We start from the raw sequence: 23,256 nt of genomic DNA, 5'->3' as shown, positions 1-23,256 counted from the left end.
CCTAAGATTGTTAAACCAGTAAGTTCAGTCACCGGCTCAATTTTGTAAGTCTCTTTTTCTGCTTTAAAATAAAATGCCAATGTTGCAAATTGTTTTAATTCTCAAAAATTCTCAAAACTGATATGAGATCAATCTTTGCATTTTTAAATTCTCAAAACTGCTGTGAGATCAATTTTCTTTGTTGGAATTTTGTTTTTATAATAGGGATGATGCAAATAATCCCTTCTGTATATCTTAACCAATGATAACAAAATTATTTCATTAAATGCAAAAACATCTGTCCATATTGGTAAATTGTATCCCAATTTGTAAGCCCAAAATCTTATAGCTTGCACAACTGTGTAATGGTTTCAGAATCTGACTGACTGACACTTGCCCGATGTTGCAGGAGAGCCCTTTGTAATTTTGCTTTGATGTGGTTTCTTTTCTTTAGCGATCAGCTTGCTACACATTTGAATTGAAAACAGCAAAAAATGGCTACAAAGTATCAAGAAGGCATGTTAGAAATACTCAAAACTTATTGCTGATGTCTAGCCAAAGCAATGCAAGCCTCTCTTGAATGGCTGCTGTATCTGCTGATTTAATGCAGCAAAAGGCACTTATCTGAAACTTGTAGCGTCATTCTGGTTTTCTTAGCTTAACAAGTCAGTGCCGTGCTCCACCCGCCAACGTTAACGTTTCGCTAAACGCTGCTTCAGGGCGGATTCTGGAAACTAATGTAAAGAACAGAGCAACAGAATAAGTTTAACAACTCAGCCTCAAAATACAATCATTTTAATGGTCTGTACTCACATGTATCTCTCAGCTTTCAGATGTATCGGGCATAATTCTGCCAACAAACATGGCTACGGCTTTTTTAAGCTACCCTCCATTTTCAAATGTGACCAATGAAAAATAACATTTAAACATCCAACGTGCTTACGTCAACTCATCCAACTAATTGTGTATTTTTTATTATTATTTAATCTTGCAGAGGATGGATCAATCAGCGAATTAAACTAGTCCACTCAATTTTACCATTAAGACCTTTAGGTTCTTCTGAGCATAATTTGTAAATCCATTCCTGTTCTCGATGATATAATATTCTCTCCCGATTCCCTCCTCTTATATCTGAACGTATGTGATCTATGACAAACCCACGATCCAGTAACAGTTAGTATATATATGTGGATTTAATTGGATTCTAACTGATCCCCTTTTTATTTTGACTTTCTATAATGCCTTTTTAGATGTAGTTTATTAGTTGTAATTGTTTTAGATGTAATGTTTTTATTTGAAATATTATAACTGTTTTAATTGGTGTTTATGTTGTTTATATACTTGTATGTTATTATGTATGTTTATATACTTGTAAACCGCTTAGCCAGACAGATACTGTTTAATTTGCGGTATATACATTCTTTTAGATAAATATTCAAGAAGTAACAACAATTAATAGAGGGAATATTTTCAGATGAAAAAGAGAGAGCTTCTATGAGAAATCTTTTCAATGTATTAAAGGGAATTTCTCCAGCAATTTTAGGAAAGTTTAAAATCCTTATATTAAGATATTTAGAGCTGTTTTCAATAGCTTCCAAAAGTCTTAAACAGGATATCTGGTCCCTGAGAATAGTCCCTTTTATCTTGTTCTCTGCCACGCCGACTTTATTCGAAATTTGTTGTACTTGTTCCTGAATTTCATCTGTTTTCTGTTGAGAATTGTGGGCAACAGAGTCCATTTTTCTTTCCAATCTATTCAGTGAAGCCCTGAGCCCCACCATTAGCTCCCAGATAGTCTCCGGACTAGGTGGTATTACCGTTAACTCACCCCCAGCACTCGATGTCATCTGGGCACGATGTTCCTCTGGAGATACCCCCTCTCTCACGTTTCCTCCGGGGTTCTCCAGCAGTCCAATCTCCTCTCCTCCGTCGCCGTGGTCAGTTTCTTCCGCAGCGTTCAGTACTTCCGTGAAGACACCCCCTCCTGCTCCGTCGCCTTCACCGCGTCATCGGTAGGCGTCTGGGCTGGGTCACCTCCGGGTTCACGCTGAGCTGGGGGCTGATGCTGGTCGGGGCTCAGGGAAGCTTCCTCCAGGGGAACTCCCCACTCTCCTTCACAGGGGTTCCCAACGGGCTCATCAGTTCCCCGATCTTCTGGAGTGGACAAGAAACGCTCAATATTGAGCTGAGAAGCGGCGGTAAGGATTCAGAAGGGTAAATCCTTATTTTGCCTTTCCTCTTTGCAGGCATAGCACATTATTTTTCAAGAAAAAAGGTTCAGCTTGAGCGTTCCATGCCGCATACTATGCCGCCATCTTGCCTCTGTCCAATTGCCACCTTACTTTGCACGCGGACATTCTCTACATTCTTAGTGTATGTGCGGGTCTGGAGAGTATTTGAGGCCTTGTGCGAGGTATGTGGTGTTTCCCCTCGGACATTCAAAAGCTCCTTGAAGATCCAGGTAGCGGCTCTCTCCAGTTTCAAGGGTGAGGTGAACGGAACCAGTCTGTTGGTTTATCTGGACATGTCCCGTTTTCTGAAAGTGGTGAAGCACCTCTGGCCACGCCTACGGTGGCCAGTTCCCTTATGGAATCTTAATCTAGTATTGGAGTTTTTGGCAGGGCCCTCCTTTTGGCCATTGCGCAGTCTTTCCTTGCATTTATTAACACTGAAAATGGTGTTCCTGGTGGCTATATTTATTTTATTTATTCGGCACATTGCATTTCTGAACTACAGGAATTGTCATGTTGGGAATCGTTCTTCCGGATGACTCCATGAGCATTACAGTGTCGTACCATTCTATCCTTCTTGCCCAAGGTAGTCTTGGAATTTCATTTGAATCAGTTCATTTCGTTGCCATCCCTAGATAAGCACAAGGATGTGGAAGAATACTGCCGCCTCTGTCATTTGAATATTGGTAGACTTTTGGTGCGGTATCTGGAAGTTTCAGAACCGGTCCAGAAGACAGACCGCCTGTTTCTCCTTCATGGTGGAAGGAAGCAGGGCAAACCAGCTTCGCGGGCTACCATAGCTCACTGGATTAAGGAGGTGGTCCCAGGTGGAGGCAGGAAAGCCATTACCTTCTCAGGTTAAAGCTCATTCCACTAGGGCTCAGGCAGTCTCATGGGCGGAAGTTAGACTGCTGTCTCCCGTCGACGTCGGCAGAGCAGTGACTTGGTCCTCCTTCCACACCTTCCCCAGGTTCTGTCGCCTGGACTTTCAGGCCCGGGAGGACGCAGCCTTTGCAAGGGCAGTGTTAACCGGACCATGGGCAGCCTCCTACCCCATTCGGGAGAAGCTTTTGTACATCCCATTGGTCCTGAGTCCATCTGGGTACACACTAGGAAATGGAGAAATTACTTACCTGATAATTTCATTTTTCTTAGTGTAGACAGATGGACTCAGCATCCCGCCCACGGCTGCCCAAGAACGGCGCTAAGGATTCACCTGTAGAGTGGATATCGATTCCAAGAGATTACGGATGAGCCATCATCCAGTCCCTAGATCAGGGCATCTATAATCTTACTGGAGTTCAGTCTTTGTTTGGTCAGGTACAGTTACAGTTATCAGTTTTCAATCACGTTTTTTGAATAGTATGTCCACAGTGGCTTTTGAAGAGAATACTGGAGGGCTGAGGTCACTGCAGGGGTTTATCCAGGGTGTTGTCAGCTTTTGAAACCTGACTGTCTCCATCTGCTGGCAGGAAGCATAACCCATTGGTCCTGAGTCCAACTGTCTACACTAAAGAAAATGAAATTATCAGGTAAGTAATTTCTCCATTTATGAGGGGAGCACAGTTTTTAGGTGAACAAGTCATATTTTCTGTAATCATGAGCACAAACCATATTTTACTTACGCTAAGCACATTTTCTGGTTCGTACATGCTTTTTAACTCTCGATGGGTAAGCAGAGCATTTCCTTAGTCTATCAAGCCTCAATTCTTTTTTCTAATATGGGAACGTCAGGTCTCTTTCTACTTCCATCTTATTACAGCAGGCCCATAGTATCAGTTTTCCAATAAAATTGTACAGCTCTCAGAATAGCATCAACCGGAAACTTTTCAGACATCTATAAATGTAGAGAGTAAAGCAATACCATAAGAACATAAGAAGTTCCATGCTGGGTCAATGCAAGGTCCATAGAGCCCAGTATGCTGTCTCTGACAGTGGTCAGTCCAGGCCACAAGTACCTGGCAGATCCCAAAAAGTAGATCTAATTCCTGTTACTTACTGCCAGACATAGCAAGAGCTTTCTGTAGTCTGCCTGGCTAATGTGTTTTGGACTTTTCCTCCAGTAACTTATCCAACCTTCTTTTAAACCCCACTCTACTCGTTGTCTTCACCACGTCCTCTGGCAACATATCCCAGAGACAGAGTAGGGAGACCACACATCAAACACACATAATGAGGAAAACCACATATCACGGTCTCTGTGATACGTGGTCCTCCTCACTCTGTCTCTCTGATATGTGCTCCTTCTCATTCTGTGTATAATTATGTAGTCTTCCCCAATCTCTGTGATATGTGGTCCTCTTCACCCTGTCTCTCTGATATGTGGTCCTTCTCATTCTGTGTATAATTATGTAGTCGTCCTCACTCTCTGGGATATGTGCTCCTTCTCATTCTGTGTATAATTATGTAGCCTTCCTCGCTCTCTGTGATATGTGCTCCTCCTCACTCTGTCTCTCTGATATGTGCTCCTTCTCATTCTGTGTATAATTATGTAGTCTTCCTCAATCTCTGTGATATGTGCTCCTCCTCACTCTGTCTCTCTGATATGTGCTCCTTCTCATTCTGTGTATAATTATGTAGCCTTCCTCACTCTCTGGGATATGTGGTCCTTCTCATTCTGTGTATAATTATGTAGTCTTTCTCACTCTCTGGGATATGTGCTCCTTCTCATTCTGTGTATAATTATATAGTCTTCCTCACTCTCTGGGATATGTGCTCCTTCTCATTCTGTGTATAATTATGTAGCCTTCCTCACTCCCTGGGATATGTGGTCCTTCTCATTCTGTGTATAATTATGTAGTCTTCCTCCCTCCTCTCTGGGATATGTGGTCCTCCTCACTCTGTCTCTCTGATATGTGCTCCTTCTCAATCTGTGTATAATTATGTAGTCTTCCTCACTCTCTGGGATATGTGGTCCTCCTCACTCTCTGGGATATGTGGTCCTTCTCATTCTGTGTATAATTATGTAGCCTTCCTCACTCTCTGGGATATGTGCTCCTTCTCATTCTGTGTATAATTATATAGTCTTCCTCACTCTCTGGGATATGTGCTCCTTCTCATTCTGTGTATAATTATGTAGTCTTCCTCACTCTCTGGGATATGTGGTCCTTCTCATTCTGTGTATAATTATGTAGCCTTCCTCACTCTCTGGGATATGTGGTCCTTCTCATTCCGTGTATAATTATATAGTCTTCCTCACTCTCTGGGATATGTGCTCCTTCTCATTCTGTGTATAATTATGTAGCCTTCCTCACTCTCTGGGATATGTGGTCCTTCTCATTCCGTGTATAATTATATAGCCTTCCTCACTCTCTGGGATATGTGGTCCTTCTCATTCTGTGTATAATTATGTAGCCTTCCTCACTCTCTGGGATATGTGGTCCTTCTCATTCCGTGTATAATTATATAGTCTTCCTCACTCTCTGGGATATGTGCTCCTTCTCATTCTGTGTATAATTATGTAGTCTTCCTCCCTCCTCTCTGGGATATGTGGTCCTCCTCACTCTGTCTCTCTGATATGTGCTCCTTCTCAATCTGTGTATAATTATGTAGCCTTCCTCACTCTCTGGGATATGTGGTCCTTCTCATTCTGTGTATAATTATGTAGTCTTTCTCACTCTCTGGGATATGTGCTCCTTCTCATTCTGTGTATAATTATATAGTCTTCCTCACTCTCTGGGATATGTGCTCCTTCTCATTCTGTGTATAATTATGTAGCCTTCCTCACTCCCTGGGATATGTGGTCCTTCTCATTCTGTGTATAATTATGTAGTCTTCCTCCCTCCTCTCTGGGATATGTGGTCCTCCTCACTCTGTCTCTCTGATATGTGCTCCTTCTCAATCTGTGTATAATTATGTAGTCTTCCTCACTCTCTGGGATATGTGGTCCTCCTCACTCTCTGGGATATGTGGTCCTTCTCATTCTGTGTATAATTATGTAGCCTTCCTCACTCTCTGGGATATGTGCTCCTTCTCATTCTGTGTATAATTGTGTAGCCTTCCTCACTCTCTGGGATATGTGCTCCTTCTCATTCTGTGTATAATTATATAGTCTTCCTCACTCTCTGGGATATGTGCTCCTTCTCATTCTGTGTATAATTATATAGTCTTCCTCACTCTCTGGGATATGTGCTCCTTCTCATTCTGTGTATAATTATGTAGCCTTCCTCACTCTCTGGGATATGTGGTCCTTCTCATTCTGTGTATAATTATGTAGCCTTCCTCACTCTCTGGGATATGTGCTCCTTCTCATTCTGTGTATAATTATATAGCCTTCCTCACTCTCTGGGATATGTGCTCCTTCTCATTCTGTGTATAATTATGTAGCCTTCCTCGCTCTCTGTGATATGTGCTCCTCCTCACTCTGTCTCTCTGATATGTGCTCCTTCTCAATCTGTGTATAATTATGTAGTCTTCCTCACTCTCTGGGATATGTGCTCCTTCTCATTCTGTGTATAATTATGTAGTCTTCCTCCCTCCTCTCTGGGATATGTGGTCCTCCTCATTCTGTCTCTCTGATATGTGCTCCTTCTCAATCTGTGTATAATTATGTAGTCTTCCTCACTCTCTGGGATATGTGGTCCTCCTCACTCTGTGTATAATTATATAGTCTTCCTCACTCTCTGGGATATGTGGTCCTTCTCATTCTGTGTATAATTATGTAGCCTTCCTCACTCTCTGGGATATGTGCTCCTTCTCATTCTGTGTATAATTATATAGTCTTCCTCACTCTCTGGGATATGTGGTCCTTCTCATTCTGTGTATAATTATGTAGCCTTCCTCACTCTCTGGGATATGTGGTCCTTCTCATTCTGTGTATAATTATGTAGTCTTCCTCCCTCCTCTCTGGGATATGTGGTCCTCCTCACTCTGTCTCTCTGATATGTGCTCCTTCTCAATCTGTGTATAATTATATAGTCTTCCTCACTCTCTGGGATATGTGCTCCTTCTCATTCTGTGTATAATTATATAGTCTTCCTCACTCTCTGGGATATGTGCTCCTTCTCATTCTGTGTATAATTATATAGTCTTCCTCACTCTCTGGGATATGTGCTCCTTCTCATTCTGTGTATAATTATGTAGCCTTCCTCACTCTCTGGGATATGTGGTCCTTCTCATTCTGTGTATAATTATGTAGTCTTCCTCACTCTCTGGGATATGTGCTCCTTCTCATTCTGTGTATAATTATGTAGCCTTCCTCACTCTCTGGGATATGTGCTCCTTCTCATTCTGTGTATAATTATATAGTCTTCCTCACTCTCTGGGATATGTGGTCCTTCTCATTCTGTGTATAATTATGTAGCCTTCCTCACTCTCTGGGATATGTGCTCCTTCTCATTCTGTGTATAATTATGTAGCCTTCCTCACTCTCTGGGATATGTGGTCCTTCTCATTCTGTGTATAATTATGTAGTCTTCCTCACTCTCTGGGATATGTGCTCCTTCTCATTCTGTGTATAATTATATAGTCTTCCTCACTCTCTGGGATATGTGCTCCTTCTCATTCTGTGTATAATTATGTAGCCTTCCTCACTCTCTGGGATATGTGCTCCTTCTCATTCTGTGTATAATTATATAGTCTTCCTCACTCTCTGGGATATGTGCTCCTTCTCATTCTGTGTATAATTATGTAGCCTTCCTCACTCTCTGGGATATGTGCTCCTTCTCATTCTGTGTATAATTATATAGTCTTCCTCACTCTCTGGGATATGTGCTTCTTCTCATTCTGTGTATAATTATGTAGCCTTCCTCACTCTCTGGGATATGTGCTCCTTCTCATTCTGTGTATAATTATGTAGTCTTCCTCACTCTCTGGGATATGTGCTCCTTCTCATTCTGTGTATAATTATATAGTCTTCCTCACTCTCTGGGATATGTGCTCCTTCTCATTCTGTGTATAATTATGTAGCCTTCCTCACTCTCTGGGATATGTGGTCCTTCTCATTCTGTGTATAATTATGTAGCCTTCCTCACTCTCTGGGATATGTGGTCCTTCTCATTTTGTGTATAATTATGTAGTCTTCCTCACTCTCTGGGATATGTGCTCCTTCTCATTCTGTGTATAATTATGTAGCCTTCCTCACTCTCTGGGATATGTGGTCCTTCTCATTCTGTGTATAATTATGTAGTCTTCCTCACTCTCTGGGATATGTGCTCCTTCTCATTCTGTGTATAATTATGTAGCCTTCCTCACTCTCTGGGATATGTGCTCCTTCTCATTCTGTGTATAATTATGTAGTCTTTCTCACTCTCTGGGATATGTGCTCCTCCTCACTTTGTGTGTGTGTGATATGCTCATATAATGGCTGTGTGTGTGTATAAGAATCATTTTTCCAATCTCTAACTTTCCTGTACTAATACCTGTTCATGATGAGAGACAGAGATCTCTAATTGTGCAGAATGCGGCTATAGAAATGGTCCAAGGTTTCTAACTGATTCAGTTAGTGAATGCACAATAATGTGACTAATTCTGTAAATGTTTCTTGCTTTTGGAATTGTTTAGTCTAAGCTGCCCCTCTTTTATCCTTGGGGATATGAGAAATAATTGGATTTTCCTATCTGTCTTATTTGTAAAGTGCTTGCTTGTGCTTTCCTTAGGAGCCTTTGATGGAGGAATACAGTATTGCCACCCAGGTCTGGAAGCTGAGCTCCTGTGACATGTGTGAATTAGCTCGCAACAGTGTGCTCATGAGTGGTTTCTCTCCCAAGGTAAAACAATGCTCCATGTCTGGGTCTGGGTCCGTGGTGCACAGCATATCCAGTATCCACATCATTACTCACCTGCATGCAGGTACATATAGTTTGCTTTACTTAGGGAATGCAATAGGGAAATCAGAATAAGTCCCAGCATGCAATGGGGTAAAACCAGGACTGGATCAACCTGTCTTGAAAATTTGGAGCCAGTTGGCAACAGTAGATCATGACAATCTGAGGAAATTCTTAGAAAAAGCCACTCAATCTTATACTCAGGAAAAGAAAATTAAAACTTTGACTCAAGGAAGTACCTGCTGACCTCCAAGGGTTTATGTCCAGACTCTGAGAAAGTGAGGGCAATGCAGCAAATACCCACATCTGTAAATGGAAAGTCACTGCAATGGCTATTAGTATTTATTATCTACTTAGCAAAATGTCTTCCTTCTTTATCAGTTGCCTGTGAACCTGTTAGATGATTGTACAGGTAGCCATGGACTTGGCTACCTCAACATAACATAGCTGTCAAGCACATCAAGTATTTGCTCTGCTGAAATACCCTGATGTACAAGGTGACATCCCCAGCAACACTGGACATTGAGCAGCAATCAGATCCTTATCTCCAGCTGAAGGGAAGTACACGCAGATTGAAAAAGAGGGTCTAGCAATTGTATTTGCTTGTGAGAAATTTACCAAACTGACCATGACTGAGGTCATTTAAAAAATCGAAACTGCTTGCAAGAAAATGTCTGCAATGTATGCTCCTGTGGCTGCGGTGCTACCATCAAGATAAAAGGGAAAAGAAACGAATCCTGCAGATAACTACAACTACACAGTGAAGAGGGAGTCTAGTATGAGGGCCTCAGCCTGCTGGAACCAAATGAAACGCACAGACATTGAAAGTATCAATTAAGTTGATTAGGTTCCCATCTCACAGCAGGGCGTATTGGATAAAGCGCTACAGACTTTGTTGCTTTACAAGGGTGGCCAAATATCCCTGAAAAGGCCCTGAGGTGACCATGATGAGCTTAAATCGAATCATCATACCTGAAGCCATGAGGAGGGAACCTTATGATAGGAACATCACTGCCACTCAGGGGTGTAATATAGTGGCCAAATATTATTAATAATATAAAACTGTGAGGCAGCGGCAGTAAACTTGGAAGATACACAGAATCCCCAAGGTAGGAACTGCCTTATCACTCAGATTTTGGGAGATAGACGAGCTATCAGACACCTATGTGGTCACAGAAATTGAGAACATAATGCAGAACGTCAGCAGGCTGTAGATTTGTAGGGTGTGTCCTCCATACAATGGGAAAGCTGAATCTCTTGATGACAAGAAGACAAGCGGCAAGACAAATGCTACTGAAGGCAGGACCTGCAGGTGTATGTGGAGCCAGTCGGCTATTAAAACCAGAAGTTATGAACAGAATCACAGACCAGGGAGTCTGCAGCTGCACCCTGGGACCAGAACAGATCCAGCCCTTGCAAGAAGGCAACATGAGGAGCAGATCAGCTGATGGGCAAATGAAATTGTAGACTCATCCGTATTTACCACCCTGTATAAACCGAGGACACTCTGCAAGGAAACGGAAAAGGACGTCCGCATCAAATGCAGATGAAATGGAATCCAGAGGGCCTGCAACCCTGCCAGGGGAAGATGCCACAAATATGAAAGAAGCCCGCCATCTTCCACACTCAGCTACATTAAACCTCTTCGGAGATTCAAGGACTCGCCTCTTCTTAAAATGCGCGCTTCTCTTTCTTGCATACAAAGTTATTGGGACCTTGGCAAGCAGAAGGTGTGGAGCACTGAGCCCTCACTGCAGCCACTGGACATTTGTTCTGGTAAATGTTCCGTGCCCGGTGCCATCAAATGAAGTTATCCACGTGTGTGACTCACTCTTTCTCCCTCCCTCCCTCCCTTTCAGTGTATTCTTCCCACCCCCTCGCTTCACTTTCTTTACATCATGCTGTTCTGCACCTATGGCATCAGAAGAGAGAAACCTTCTGACCCATCGGTCTGAGAGAGAGATTCATTAGTGGCGTCACTGGATGCTTCCTTGACTCTTGCTTCAGAGAGTGGAGGGGTAAGATCTTGGTTAGTACCTGGACACTTTTGGAAGGCTGAATGCTTCACTATAGATGTGCACTCGTTAGGGTATTTGGTTAATGGGCTGTCGGCTCTATGCTGATGACATACAAATTCATATTGTTGTTTATTGTTTTGTGGGCGACCTATTATGTGTGGTTTTATGTTTCGGCAGTAGGTGGTATATATATTTTTGAAATAATTTATGAATTGGGATCAAAGCAAGATCCTAAGATGCAATAATTTGTAACTTGTTTGCGGGAAAGTTAAAAATGGATGTTTTTTTAACGGATTGACCATAAAGATGAGATGATATGGGTTCATAAAACATCTGTTAGGTTGTAGGTCAGGCTAAAACTTTGGAAAGGATACTAGCTGTCTCTCCATGACATCCCAGATTAACAGTATAGTGACAGTCTCCTATGCCCATCTCTCAGCGATCTCTCTGGCTACAGTAGGCAAGGCCCTGGGGTTACTGTAAAGCTTTATATGTTAGGGTAAATAAGAGTCTCATAGTTTGGCTTTGGTATTTTTAGAATAGGGCTGCAGGTTTGCTTCTGGGATTAGGTCCTAGCACTCCAGCACTAAAAAAAACTGTATTGGCTGCCTGTTGAGCATCGAATCTCTTTGGAGTCTTTCAGAGCTGCAAAGGGACATGAATTTATGGGATGTTGCCAATATATCAAACTCTATAAAGCAGAGGGCTTGCATTTAGAAGATAATTTAATTATCTTTTCTGGGGCAAAGAGTGTTGCCAAGCACAAATGTGCTTTCTCTGGAATTCACTTACTAAAGACCCAAGAGTAATCACTGACTAAATGAGGTTCTGAAGGGGCTGATGCAGTGTTTACTTCTTTGATTGCGTTGCTTTTCGTTGTTTATTGGAAGACTTTGGAATGAAGCTTCCGTCCTCTCTCTTCTCTGTCCTCCTGCCCTTCTGCAGGTGAAGAGTTACTGGCTGGGGCCCCACTACCTCGAGGAGGGACCAGAGGGGAATGATATCCGTCGCACCAATGTGCCAGATATTCGTGTGGCCTATCGCTTTGAAACCTTATGTGAAGAGCTAACCCTGATCACGCAGGCGCTGCGCACCGAGGACCTGCAGGTTATTCCAGAAGAGGACTCTCTGAGCATGACCTCGACTCAGGATTCACAGTGAGGCGGACGGGACACCAGGCAGAGCACTGTGATATCCAAGGGAAGATGACTGTGATAGGGAGGGTGGTGCACTGATATTAGGGTACCATCAGAGGACAGGGAGCCTGGGGGAAGTGTACCCTGGTGTGGGGGGTGGGGGAATGGACTGGGGAGAAGAAGGGGACCCTGGTGTTGAGGGTCTGAGGGAGGTGACTCTGATAGGGAGCTTGGTTCCCTTATATATAGGGATTTCAATTTACTTTTATAATAATAGATGATGATATTTATGTTAGTTTTAAATTTTAAGGCTATATTTTAATTCCATGTGCTGTTGCCTTTTTATTATTTTGTGTTGTTTAAATTGCTTAAAATATTTACTCTAAGTATTACTGAATGATGACACAAGAAAGCTCTGTGCTGGACTCTCACAAATCAAGCATTTGTCTTTGCTGCAATGTGTGAAGCCTGAAACGAGTGCCCTGCTGCGTGCATGTGAAGCAGGAGTCCTGGCCCTGTTCACAGAGTCGTGAATCCATAGAGCCACTTCCCTGCCATCTCTGAGTAGGTTTCTGATTTCAGCTGCTGATTGCACTCTCACTGCATTTATCCTGAAAGCTCATCTCTGTGTAATGGGCATAAGAGGCTCTCTTGGAATGTCACGTTTACTTTTATTTTCTTTGTAATTGTTCTTGTATTGAAATGGGACTTTCTGATAGCCAGGGAAATTTCCCTGTGACATCACAGCTGGCCCTTTGGCACACTGGAGGGAGATAGCTGGAGTTACTGTAGAACAAAATCCCTTTTCGTAATTCCCATACTAGCCATTTAGTAAGAAAACTCTTGGTTCTGCTTACCTTGTGTGTGACAGTTTCCTGTACCTGCTTCTGCCTTGCTTCTCTATTGGTGTCTGGCCATCTTTAGACGTTGCTAGTACTGTCAGGTTATAAATTCATTTTACTTGGAGAATGTGCATGTTTCGCTCTGGGGCAGCTGCACCCCTCCCCCAGAAGAGGTGGCAGTGAGGGGCTTGTACGTTTGGGAATGAGCTCCTTGCATTCCCTTGCCATGTGGTCCTAGTCTCAGCCTCCTCCCTATGCACTGTGCTGGCATCAGCAAGGAAGCTGCACCTGGATTGCTGGGAGGAGCTTGGTTTCATCCGGAACAAACAGAGGTGCAGGGAATGCTTGGTGAATATGCGAAGTCCTCATCCTGTTTATTGGAGGCCAGCTCTCTCCTCCTATCCATAGGGGGGTTGAGTGTGACGCTTGCATGAGTGATCATGGCATAGATATAGATATAGATGTGATGCATGGGATCATAGTATGTGTAGATTTAGTACATACATGTGTACATATGTGTGGTGCATAGTGTGCGCAGGTATAGTACACACAGGTGAAGTATGTGCTTTATAAAGTGTGCATGCTGCATGCACATGCTCATGATATGTATACATGTGGTCATGATGTGTACTTGTATGCTGTGTATATGTATCTGGATATAGGAGCATGGTGCATGTATGTGGTAACAAAGTGAAACAAAACCAGAACCCCTGGTGATACTATGATTGATAAATTTGCAGTTCTGTAAATAAAGCTACATCTCCCCGGAGACTGGGCGGGATACCATGTAGAAAGGAAAGGGGGCAGGGTGCTGTATGGAATGGGAGGTGATGTCTCGCAGGTGGGCGTGGCCAATGAGTGGCAGCTGGGAGATGTCTTTAGCACCGTGCACAGGGAAGGCTGGATGGGCCCATTGGTCTTTTCCTGACGTTTCTCCCAGCTCAGCTCCTGCTTATTCTGCCCCTGTAGCTCTTCAGTAGCTTGGAGTTGTTGCCACTTCTGCCCTTGATTGTCGATGATCCACAGAAGGCAAATCACAGATCTTTAAACTATAACAGCTTGGCCAGGAAAAAATACAGTTCTTTACCTTTTCAGCTTCCTTGTCCCTTTTGGGGCAAGTCCTGGGGAGAGAGATTTGCCCATAAGAATGAGGAGGATCCACCCACTGTCTTTGGAGGGGCCACTAGCCCAGCTCCTGAGGGCACCCACCACCTCCCACAGTTCCCAGGTGCTCTTCCATCAATCCTCTCCTGAGCCAGGAAGGAAGACATCTGCTGTCTCTGCATTCTCCTTTCCTTCGTGCTCAAGTTTCACGTTAATAAATACTTTATGGTAAAACAGGAGCCTTCATTTTATGAAAATGCATTGGCACTCATTTACTATTATACACAGGCAGACAAGACAACTCTAAATGTCCTAAGAAAAATGTATTTTCTATGCAATAACCAAAATTAAGCAAAAGGCTCGTCTGTGCAGAGAATGCAGATAAATGTGACAAAAACAAGTTCTCCAGAGGAAGCATCTTTCCAACAAGCAAACATCTTTAGAAAATGATGATTGCAAAGCACAGAAGTTGGCAGGTCAATATTGAAAAGGATTTATCTTCACAACTTTTAAGATACCCAGACTCTGAGATTTAAATTTCCTGCCCTGCCCTGTGGCTGTGGCCTAAATGTATTCAGTGGTACCTGAGTAACCTGATCTGGAGGCTGCACTCATATGCACCTCTTTGATCTTCCTGCAACCAGAGCTGAACCTTGCTCTAAATTTCCAGCTTCAGCAAAACTCCCATAAAAAAAAAAAGGTTTTCAAATATGAGTTTGGTACACATAAGTGAAGATATGTGTGCTGCATGTGAGATCCCGCCTCAAGGAGCAGTGTTGGGACACGAAGGGGCTCCTTCAGCAAAGCTGAGACAGAGTCTGCCGTGGTCTGGAGGCGCTGGGCCCCACTGCTGGCTCTGAGTCGCTCACTCCCTGACCTCCAGTCTCATTCATTTGTGCAGTGTCTGCCACCTTCCTACCCGTGACCTCAGCTTCTGGTGCCGGGCAGCGTGTTCAAAGCCCACAAGCACACTGCCCTCTAAAAACAGCAGCACTAGTGCCAGAGATCTGAGGGAGCAGTGGAGAGAAACAGAAATCTGCTGGGTGTAGAGGGACTTCGGGAGGGAAGGGGATGGCAGCACAGCACCCGCACCGTCATGCAAAGTGGTCACAGAGAGCAAAGTCCTCCGTCCAGCAGTATTTCGTCATGTTTGTATGTTCACTGGCATATATTGTAAAGAAGAGGCTGAGAAATAAAATCTGTATTCAATGTTTCTCATTCTGAGCAGAAGCAGTGTGTGCGTTTGTGTGTCTGATTTACTGACAACTTATTAAGCCAGATTTTTACGTAGGGACAAAGGCAGGCAGACCCAGAACACACTCAGTGACTAAGCTGTGCTCCCTGACTCTGAGCACTAAGCTCAGGGAGGTGAGTGAAGTTTTTACGCAGGTGAAATTGTCCTTACGGATGTCCTAGAAGTTTTTTTGCTGGTGCTATGATTTGTATTCGTGTGCTGTAAATATTTTAGTGAAGACATGTATGACAGAGAGAGAGAGGATGGATCAGCACTGATGGAAGTGGCTGACGGAGACTTTCAACGCTACCTTCAGGGACTGGAAAGCAGATCCTGAGAGCTCGGTACTGTATCCGCACTATGAAGAATGAGGCTAAATTTTATTTATTCATTTTTCTCATCCATGCAGTTTGAAAACATTAAACAATCAGCAAGACTTTTATGAGGAACTAGGCAATCTGATCACATCACATCACACCCTCCTCTGATTTCACTGCATTGGCTGCTAGTACAATCCCTAATTTATTATAAAGTATTAACATTAATCTTCAGAATCATTCCAGTAACCCCGACACTACAAAGCATGCACACCACAGAGAACCCTGAGAGCTCACACTAAAGGACTACGTACGAGATCGAGTGCTTCCCTAGTGAGGCCAAAGCTGTGGACTGCTCTACCTGAGACGTTACGATTGATACAGAAAGAGATTTAAATGTTAGCTGAAAACATGGCTATTCAAAGATGCGGACAACCTAACGTAAAAAAAATCAGAACGTAGAGAACTAATAGCAAGAAGGACAAGAGATAGTAATGGAAGCATGAGTAATAAATTAATGATAGAGCATAAGAATCTTAGGACAACATACTGACGATGGAAGGGGGGCGCTCCCCATTGCGGGACGAGATGTGTGTGCCTTGCGGTGAGATGGAGCCTCGTCTGGGAGATGTGAAGACCAGGTCCCTGCTGATCTGCACAGCCACAGTGAGACCAACCACGCAAGGTTTGCTCTCTGAGTGGTCCTCCGACCACTCCAAGCCCTTTCGGACCTGCCGCTGGGTAACGGCAAAGGCGGCAGGCCGGACAGGAGGCAAGGGTGGACTGGAACCGAAGTTGAAACTCTGGTGCTGATGAAGCAGGAGTCAGATGATGTTGAAGATGGATTCAGACGAAGATCAGACTCAAACGAAGTGAGGATGAGACAAGTTAAAATCAGGATAAAACTCAGGATGGAGAAGACTCCGGATAAGACTCCTACAGCCACAGCCGGGGAGGAGGCTGCAGTGGCCAGAACGGCTCTCAGGCTATCCACTGGAGCACTGCCCACTGGAGACTAGGCATAGCCGGAGTCGAGAGCATCAGAAGAATGATTAAGAGATGAGCCTCCAAAGCGAAGATCTAGGACGTCCAGGACAGACTCCCCGGACACCCAGGACGGACAAAGCGGGACATCCAGAAGACTTCAGACCTAGGAGGTGACAGAAAGGAACATGGAGATCCTCGGCTTAAAGATGGAGAAGACGCACCAGTGCCCTACACACCCCAGCAGGGGTGGTCGCTGACCACTGGGTTGCAGCGCGCCGTACCAACCCAGCCGGGCTGGTCGCAGACCACGCTAGGATGGATCAAGCGAAGCCTTGGACATCTGGACAGGACGGACATCAAAACGAGACCGAGGTACATCAGGACTGGGACAAAGGAGACATCAGCAGAGACCAGGACAGATGACAACGACAAGGAGGGATCCCATGAAGATACAGGAAGCCAAGTAGGAGCAGGAACGCAGAGAAGTCCAAGAATGAACTAGCTCCTTGCGAAGGCGAAGTTGGAATGGCAACTGAGCCCTTTTGTAGGGCTGCACAGGAAACACCCATGTGATGACATCCAGGTGGAGCCAGAGGGACCACTCCCTGCTGGCCCTTTAAGACTGGACAAGAGGCACGGCCCCGCGCCTGAGGAAGAGAAGAGGTGCAGGACCCTGGACAGCGGTCATGCAGCCGCACAGGAACAGGAGAAGGGCCGCAGGCAGGCCCCGACGTGGGAGGCGGCTGAAGCAGGAAGCAGGGCCTCGAGGTGAGCGACGGTGTCCAGCCGCGGAAGGAGGTCAAGGACGGCTCCTGCCACTCAGAAAGGGTCCAGGGAGTCAGTGGCCTCCGTGCCACGGAGGTAAGAGGCTGCCCATAGCTCAACACCATGATGTGAAAATTATCATCTTCCCGTAATACTACTCGCCTGAAGTATTAAGATCTTTAGTTCATATGAATTAGAACATCACATTAGATGTATATTAATTCTTGTTTATGAATACTACCTCTGTAAACTGTCATTATCTGTTGATTTATAGTATGAATGTTACTTTTGTAAACTGTTATGAATCTTTAAATAGAACAACAGTATATAAAAATGCTTAAATAAATAAATCTTAATATAAAACATAACTGACCACAAAATAATTCACAACACAGCAACCTTTTAAAAATTCCTCAAATATCCTAAGCCATCTGATCCCAAAATCCTGTAGAACCTTCCCCAGACTGACCACAAAACTAATAGATGAAGAAGTTGCTTTTGGCAGTGCCAAATGTTATAAGAAAGGTGAGATCAGTGCTGGATTTAGTTTATCACGGGCCTGCAAATAGTAAATACAAAACGTGACTGAGCTTCAAGTTTTACATTTTTTGCTTAAACTTGGTAGAGTTTCGGGCCTCAGCATGAGTGAGAGAGGATGGCAGCAAGCCTGGGAACCGGGGTGACTCACTGCCCCTGCCCCCTGAGGAGGCAGCACCGGAGCTTAGGCCTCCTGCTATGACCAACATGGGAGGGAGAGGAGCCAGCAGTAGCAGGAAGGGCTTCAGAGGGAGCGGGCGGTCCCTGGCAGGCTGGGACTGAAGGAAATAGACAACAGAGGGTTAAGATGGGGTTGGGAGAAAGGTGACAACTACTCCAACATCACTCCCCTGTGGGCCAGAAAGGTTGGCCTTGGGCCCTGTTGCAAAATACGACTGTTCAAAGTGTGGATACAAACAGGCCGATGCAATATCGGGCGCTCAGGTCAGCCGCCACTAAACCTGTGCTTGGATGCGCATTTTCAGTGTGCTACAGTTGTGCCTGATGCAATACTGGGATTAGTGCATCCAAAATGTGAATCCAAACCAGCCCGAGGCTAATAGCACTCATCACATGAAACTACCCTGCGAAGCCAAAAAATTGCTGCACAGCCAAGGCACCTGTTTTAATGCAGCAAATCCCTCGTTTCCCCTGGATCTCATCCTCTAAAGAAATTAATAATTATTCTGAAAAAAATGAAACCAGCAACCCACCCCTCTGACTCTATCCCTACCAAAGCACCGTTAACCATTCCACATATCATCGCCAAACCCTTAGCCAACATTATTAACTGCTCCCTCTCCTTGGCAAAGTCCCTGACACACGAAAACATGCTGTGGTCAAACCCTCCTCAAAAAACCCACCCTTGACCCTAAGGATCCCTCCAACTATCGCCCTATTTCCAACCATAAAGAACTGATGCTTCTCACGGACACTATACCCGTTATCCAATTAGTTCCTTGATCATATGCTGGTTTCTTACCTCTCCTACCTTGCTCATGTCCTATTCCATTGTTTTTTCTTTCAATATAACCCCTGTTCAATTGTTCGATGTAATTCTAACCTTGGTTCACTGTAAACCGATGCGATATGTCCTTTCATGAACGTTGGTATCAGAAAAAAGTATAAATAAATAAATAAGTAAACCTTCCCTTTATAGCTAAAATCATGGAAAAGGTGGTTAACGCCCAACTCATAGATTACCGGGACACCCACAACATTCTTCACCCGTCCCAATTTGGTTTCCGTAAGCATTTTAACACAGAAACTCTATTACTCGCCCTCTTAGACACCCTCCTTAAAGGCACAGACCGAGGTCAATGTTATATTCTTGCCCTCCTTGACATCTCCTCTGCTTTTGACACCATGCAGCCACAACCCTCCTCCTCTCTCGGCTATCAGACATAGATACATCAGGTACTGCCTACCTTTGGTTCAAATCCTACCAATAACCTGTAAAAATAGGAAACTTTGAATCCTCCCACATCCCCCTCTCCCAAGGCGACCCACAAGGCTCTTCTCTCTCATCCTCTCTCTTCAATATATACCTGTTACCTCTCTGCCATCTTCTCTCTCACCTAGGCCTCAAATTTTTCATATATGCCGATGATGTTCAAATCCCTTACCCATTCAAGAATCCATTACCAATTCCTTAAAACACTGGGAGAAATGCCTCTCCTCCATAACCACCCTCCTCACGAACCTCCACCTATCACTCAACACTACTAAAACAGAGCTGCTCAGCATATCAAATCCACAGAATCCGAGGATTGCCCTCTCAAGCAACCCTCTCTCAACTTGACCTCTACACAGCCATTTGTAACGTGACCTTGGTGTCATGATTGACCAACAACTTAACTTCAAAAAAACACATCAGCACAGTCCTTAAAAAAAAAAAAGCTCCATGTTATGAAGAAACTCAAACCCCTACTTCCGTGCACAGGATCTCCGCACAGTCATACAAGCGACCATCTGCCCCAAAATGGACTATTGCAACACCCTTCTTCTGGGCCTTCCGTACACCACAATCAAACCACACAAACTAGGACTCCCACACATCGATAAGACCACTCCAGATACTTCAAAATACTGCAGCCAGAATACTGATGGGAAAAAAGAGGAGGGACCATATAACCGAAACTCTAGCAGACTTACATTGGTTACCTATCGAATACAGGATAAAATACAAGGCCTTATGCACCATACACAAATTAATATATGATAAAGAAGCAGACTGGCTAAACACAAGCTTACGAGTACACGTTCCACAAAGAAACCTCCGCTCAGCAAACAAAGCACTACTAACAATCCCTTCAGTAAAGTCAGCAAAATTAACCCAAGTGAGAGAAAGGGCTTTATCATTGGCTGGGCCCATACTATGGAACACGATGCCCCCCGAACTCAGATTACAGAGTAATCTCAAAACTTTTAAGAAAAATTTAAAAACATGGCTCTTTAAAAAAGCCTTCACTAAAGAGTGTGGAGGGTAGAGAATGAAAGTACAGGGTAATGCAGATGAGAATGAATTTACTCAATTCTACATTTAAGAAGTAATATCTCAAAGAGATAGTAACTCAATAATATACCTGGACTTGGCCAACATTACTCAAATAATGATTTTATTTATGAAATTGTAACCAAACTTTATTGGCACCTGTTAGAATGTACGATATCCTACATTTACTTACCTTAGTCTATGTGCCTATTTGTAAACCGACGCGATGGTATATAACTTAGCGACGGTATAGAAAAGTTTTAAATATATAAATAAATAAACCACTTCAAATGCTACAGAATGCTTTAGCCAGAACCCTCACTAATACCCGTAAATCCGACCATATAACCCCTGTCCTCAAAGATCTTCACTGACTCCCCATACCCTCACGTATCCTCTTCAAAACTCTCAACATTATCCATTAAACACTACACATGCACAACTCCAACTGGCTTGAAGAGCCACTGCAGTTCATTCTCCACAATCGCCCCACTAGAACATCTCACAAAGCAACTCTCCACACCCCCACCCTGAAGAATGCTCACCTCACCTGCACCAGAGAGCGAGCTCTGTCAGGTGCTGGAGCCCTTCCCACTGATCTCACACTGAACCCTGGACCCATCCCTTGGAATGCCCTTCCCACTGATCTCCGCACTGAGCCCTGGACCCACCCGTTGCAATGCCCTTCCCACTGATCTCCGCACTGAGCCCTGAACCCACCCCTTGGAATGCCCTTCCCACTGATCTCCGCACTGAGCCCTGGACCCATCCCTTGGAATGCCCTTCCCACTGATCTCCGCACTGAGCCCTGGACCCATCCCTTGGAATGCCCTTCCTCACTGATCTCTGCACTGAGCCCTGGACCCACCCGTTGGGAATGCCCTTCCCACTGATCTCCACACTGAGCCCTGGACCCACCCGTTGGAATGGCCCTTCCCACTGATCTCCGCACTGAGCCTGGACCCACCCGTTGGAATGCCCTTCCCACTGATCTCCGCACTGAGCCCTGGAACCCACCCGTTGGAATGCCCTTCCCACTGATCTCCGCACTGAGCCCTGAACCACCCCTTGGAATGCCCTTCCCACTGATCTCCGCAACATGAGCCCTGACCCACCCGTTGGAATGCCCTTCCCACTGATCTCCGCACTGAGCCCTGGACCCACCCGTTGGAATGCCCTTCCCACTGATCTCCCGCACTGAGCCCTGGACCCACCCGTTGGAATGCCCTTCCCACTGATCTCCGCACTGAGCCCTGGACCCACCCGTTGGAATGCCCTTCCCACTGATCTCCGCACTGAGCCCTGGAACCCATCCCTTGGAATGCCCTTCCCACTGATCTCCGCACTGAGCCCTGGCTGGACCCACCCATTGGAATTCCCTTCCCACTGATCTCCGCACTGAGCCCTGGACCCAACCCGTTGGAATGCGCCCTTCCCACTGATCTCCGCACTGAGCCCATGGACCCACCAGTTGGAATGCCCTTCCCACTGATCTCCGCACTGAGCCCTGGACCCACCCGTTGGAATGCCCTTCCCACTGATCTCCGCACTGAGCCCTGGACCCATCCCTTGGAATGCCCTTCCCACTGATCTCACACTGAGCCCTGAACCCACCACTTGGAATGCCCTTCCCACTGATCTCCGCACTGAGCCCTGGACCCACCCGTTGCAATGCCCTTCCCACTGATCTCCGCACTGAGCCCTGGACCCACCCGTTGCAATGCCCTTCCCACTGATCTCCGCACTGAGCCCTGGACCCACCCGTTGGAATGCCCTTCCCACTGATCTCCGCACTGAACCCTGGACCCATCCCTTGGAATGCCCTTCCCACTGATCTCCGCACTGAGCCCTGGACCCACCCGTTGGAATGCCCTTCCCACTGATCTCCGCACTGAGCCCTGGACCCGCCCGTTGGAATTGCCCTTCCCACTGATCTCCGCACTGAGCCCTGGACCCACCCGTTGGAATGCCCTTCCCACTGATCTCCGCACTGAGCCCTGGACCCACCCGTTGGAATGCCCTTCCCACTGATCTCCGCACTGAGCCCTGGACCCATCCCTTGGAATGCCCTTCCCACTGATCTCCGCACTGAGCCCTGGACCCACCCGTTGGAATGCCCTTCCCACTGATCTCCGCACTGAGCCCTGGACCCACCCGTTGGAATGCCCTTCCCACTGATCTCCGCACTGAGCCCTGGACCCACCCGTTGGAATGCCCTTCCCACTGATCTCCGCACTGAGCCCTGGACCCTCCCGTTGAAATGCCCTTCCCACTGATCTCCGCACTGAGCCCTGGACCCACCCGTTGGAATGCCCTTCCCACTGATCTCCGCACTGAGCCCTGGACCCACCCATTGGAATGCCCTTCCCACTGATCTCCGCACTGAGCCCTGGACCCACCCGTTGGAATGCCCTTCCCACTGATCTCCGCACTGAGCCCTGGACCCACCCGTTGGAATGCCCTTCCCACTGATCTCCGCACTGAGCCCTGGACCCACCCGTTGGAATTGCCCTTCCCACTGATATCCGCACTGAGCCCTGGACCCACCCGTTGGAATGCCCTTCCCACTGATCTCCGCACTGAGCCCTGGACCCACCCGTTGGAATGCCCTTCCCCACTGATCTCCGCACTGAGGCCCTGGACCCTCCCGTTGGAATGCCCTCCACTGATCTCCGCACTGAGCCCTGGACCCACCCGTTGGAATGCCCTTTCCCACTGATCTCCGCACTGAAGCCCTGGACCCACCCGTTGGAATGCCCTTCCCACTGATCTCCGCACTGAGCCCTGGACCCATCCCTTGGAATGCCCTTCCCACTGATCTCCGCACTGAGCCCTGGACCCTCCTCCC

At 45.7% G+C, this 23,256-nt stretch overlaps 1 protein-coding gene across 1 annotated transcript in view; it reads left to right on the top strand.

Annotated features, from left to right (window-relative positions):
* The window catches only part of AMPD2 (adenosine monophosphate deaminase 2), a 75,726-nt gene extending 63,449 nt beyond the window's left edge, over window positions 1-12,277 (top strand). The window contains 2 exon segments of the mRNA XM_029573513.1: window positions 8,807-8,917; window positions 11,938-12,277. Coding sequence (XP_029429373.1) covers window positions 8,807-8,917; window positions 11,938-12,153 — 327 coding nt within the window. The 3' untranslated portion in view covers window positions 12,154-12,277.
* The last annotated feature ends 10,979 nt before the right edge of the window (window positions 12,278-23,256 follow it).

This window comes from Rhinatrema bivittatum, chromosome 12, assembly GCF_901001135.1.
Source record: "Rhinatrema bivittatum chromosome 12, aRhiBiv1.1, whole genome shotgun sequence".
Lineage (NCBI taxonomy): Eukaryota > Metazoa > Chordata > Amphibia > Gymnophiona > Rhinatrematidae > Rhinatrema > Rhinatrema bivittatum.
Note: the sequence above shows the minus strand (reverse complement) of the source record. Positions and strands in the feature narration are given on the sequence as shown.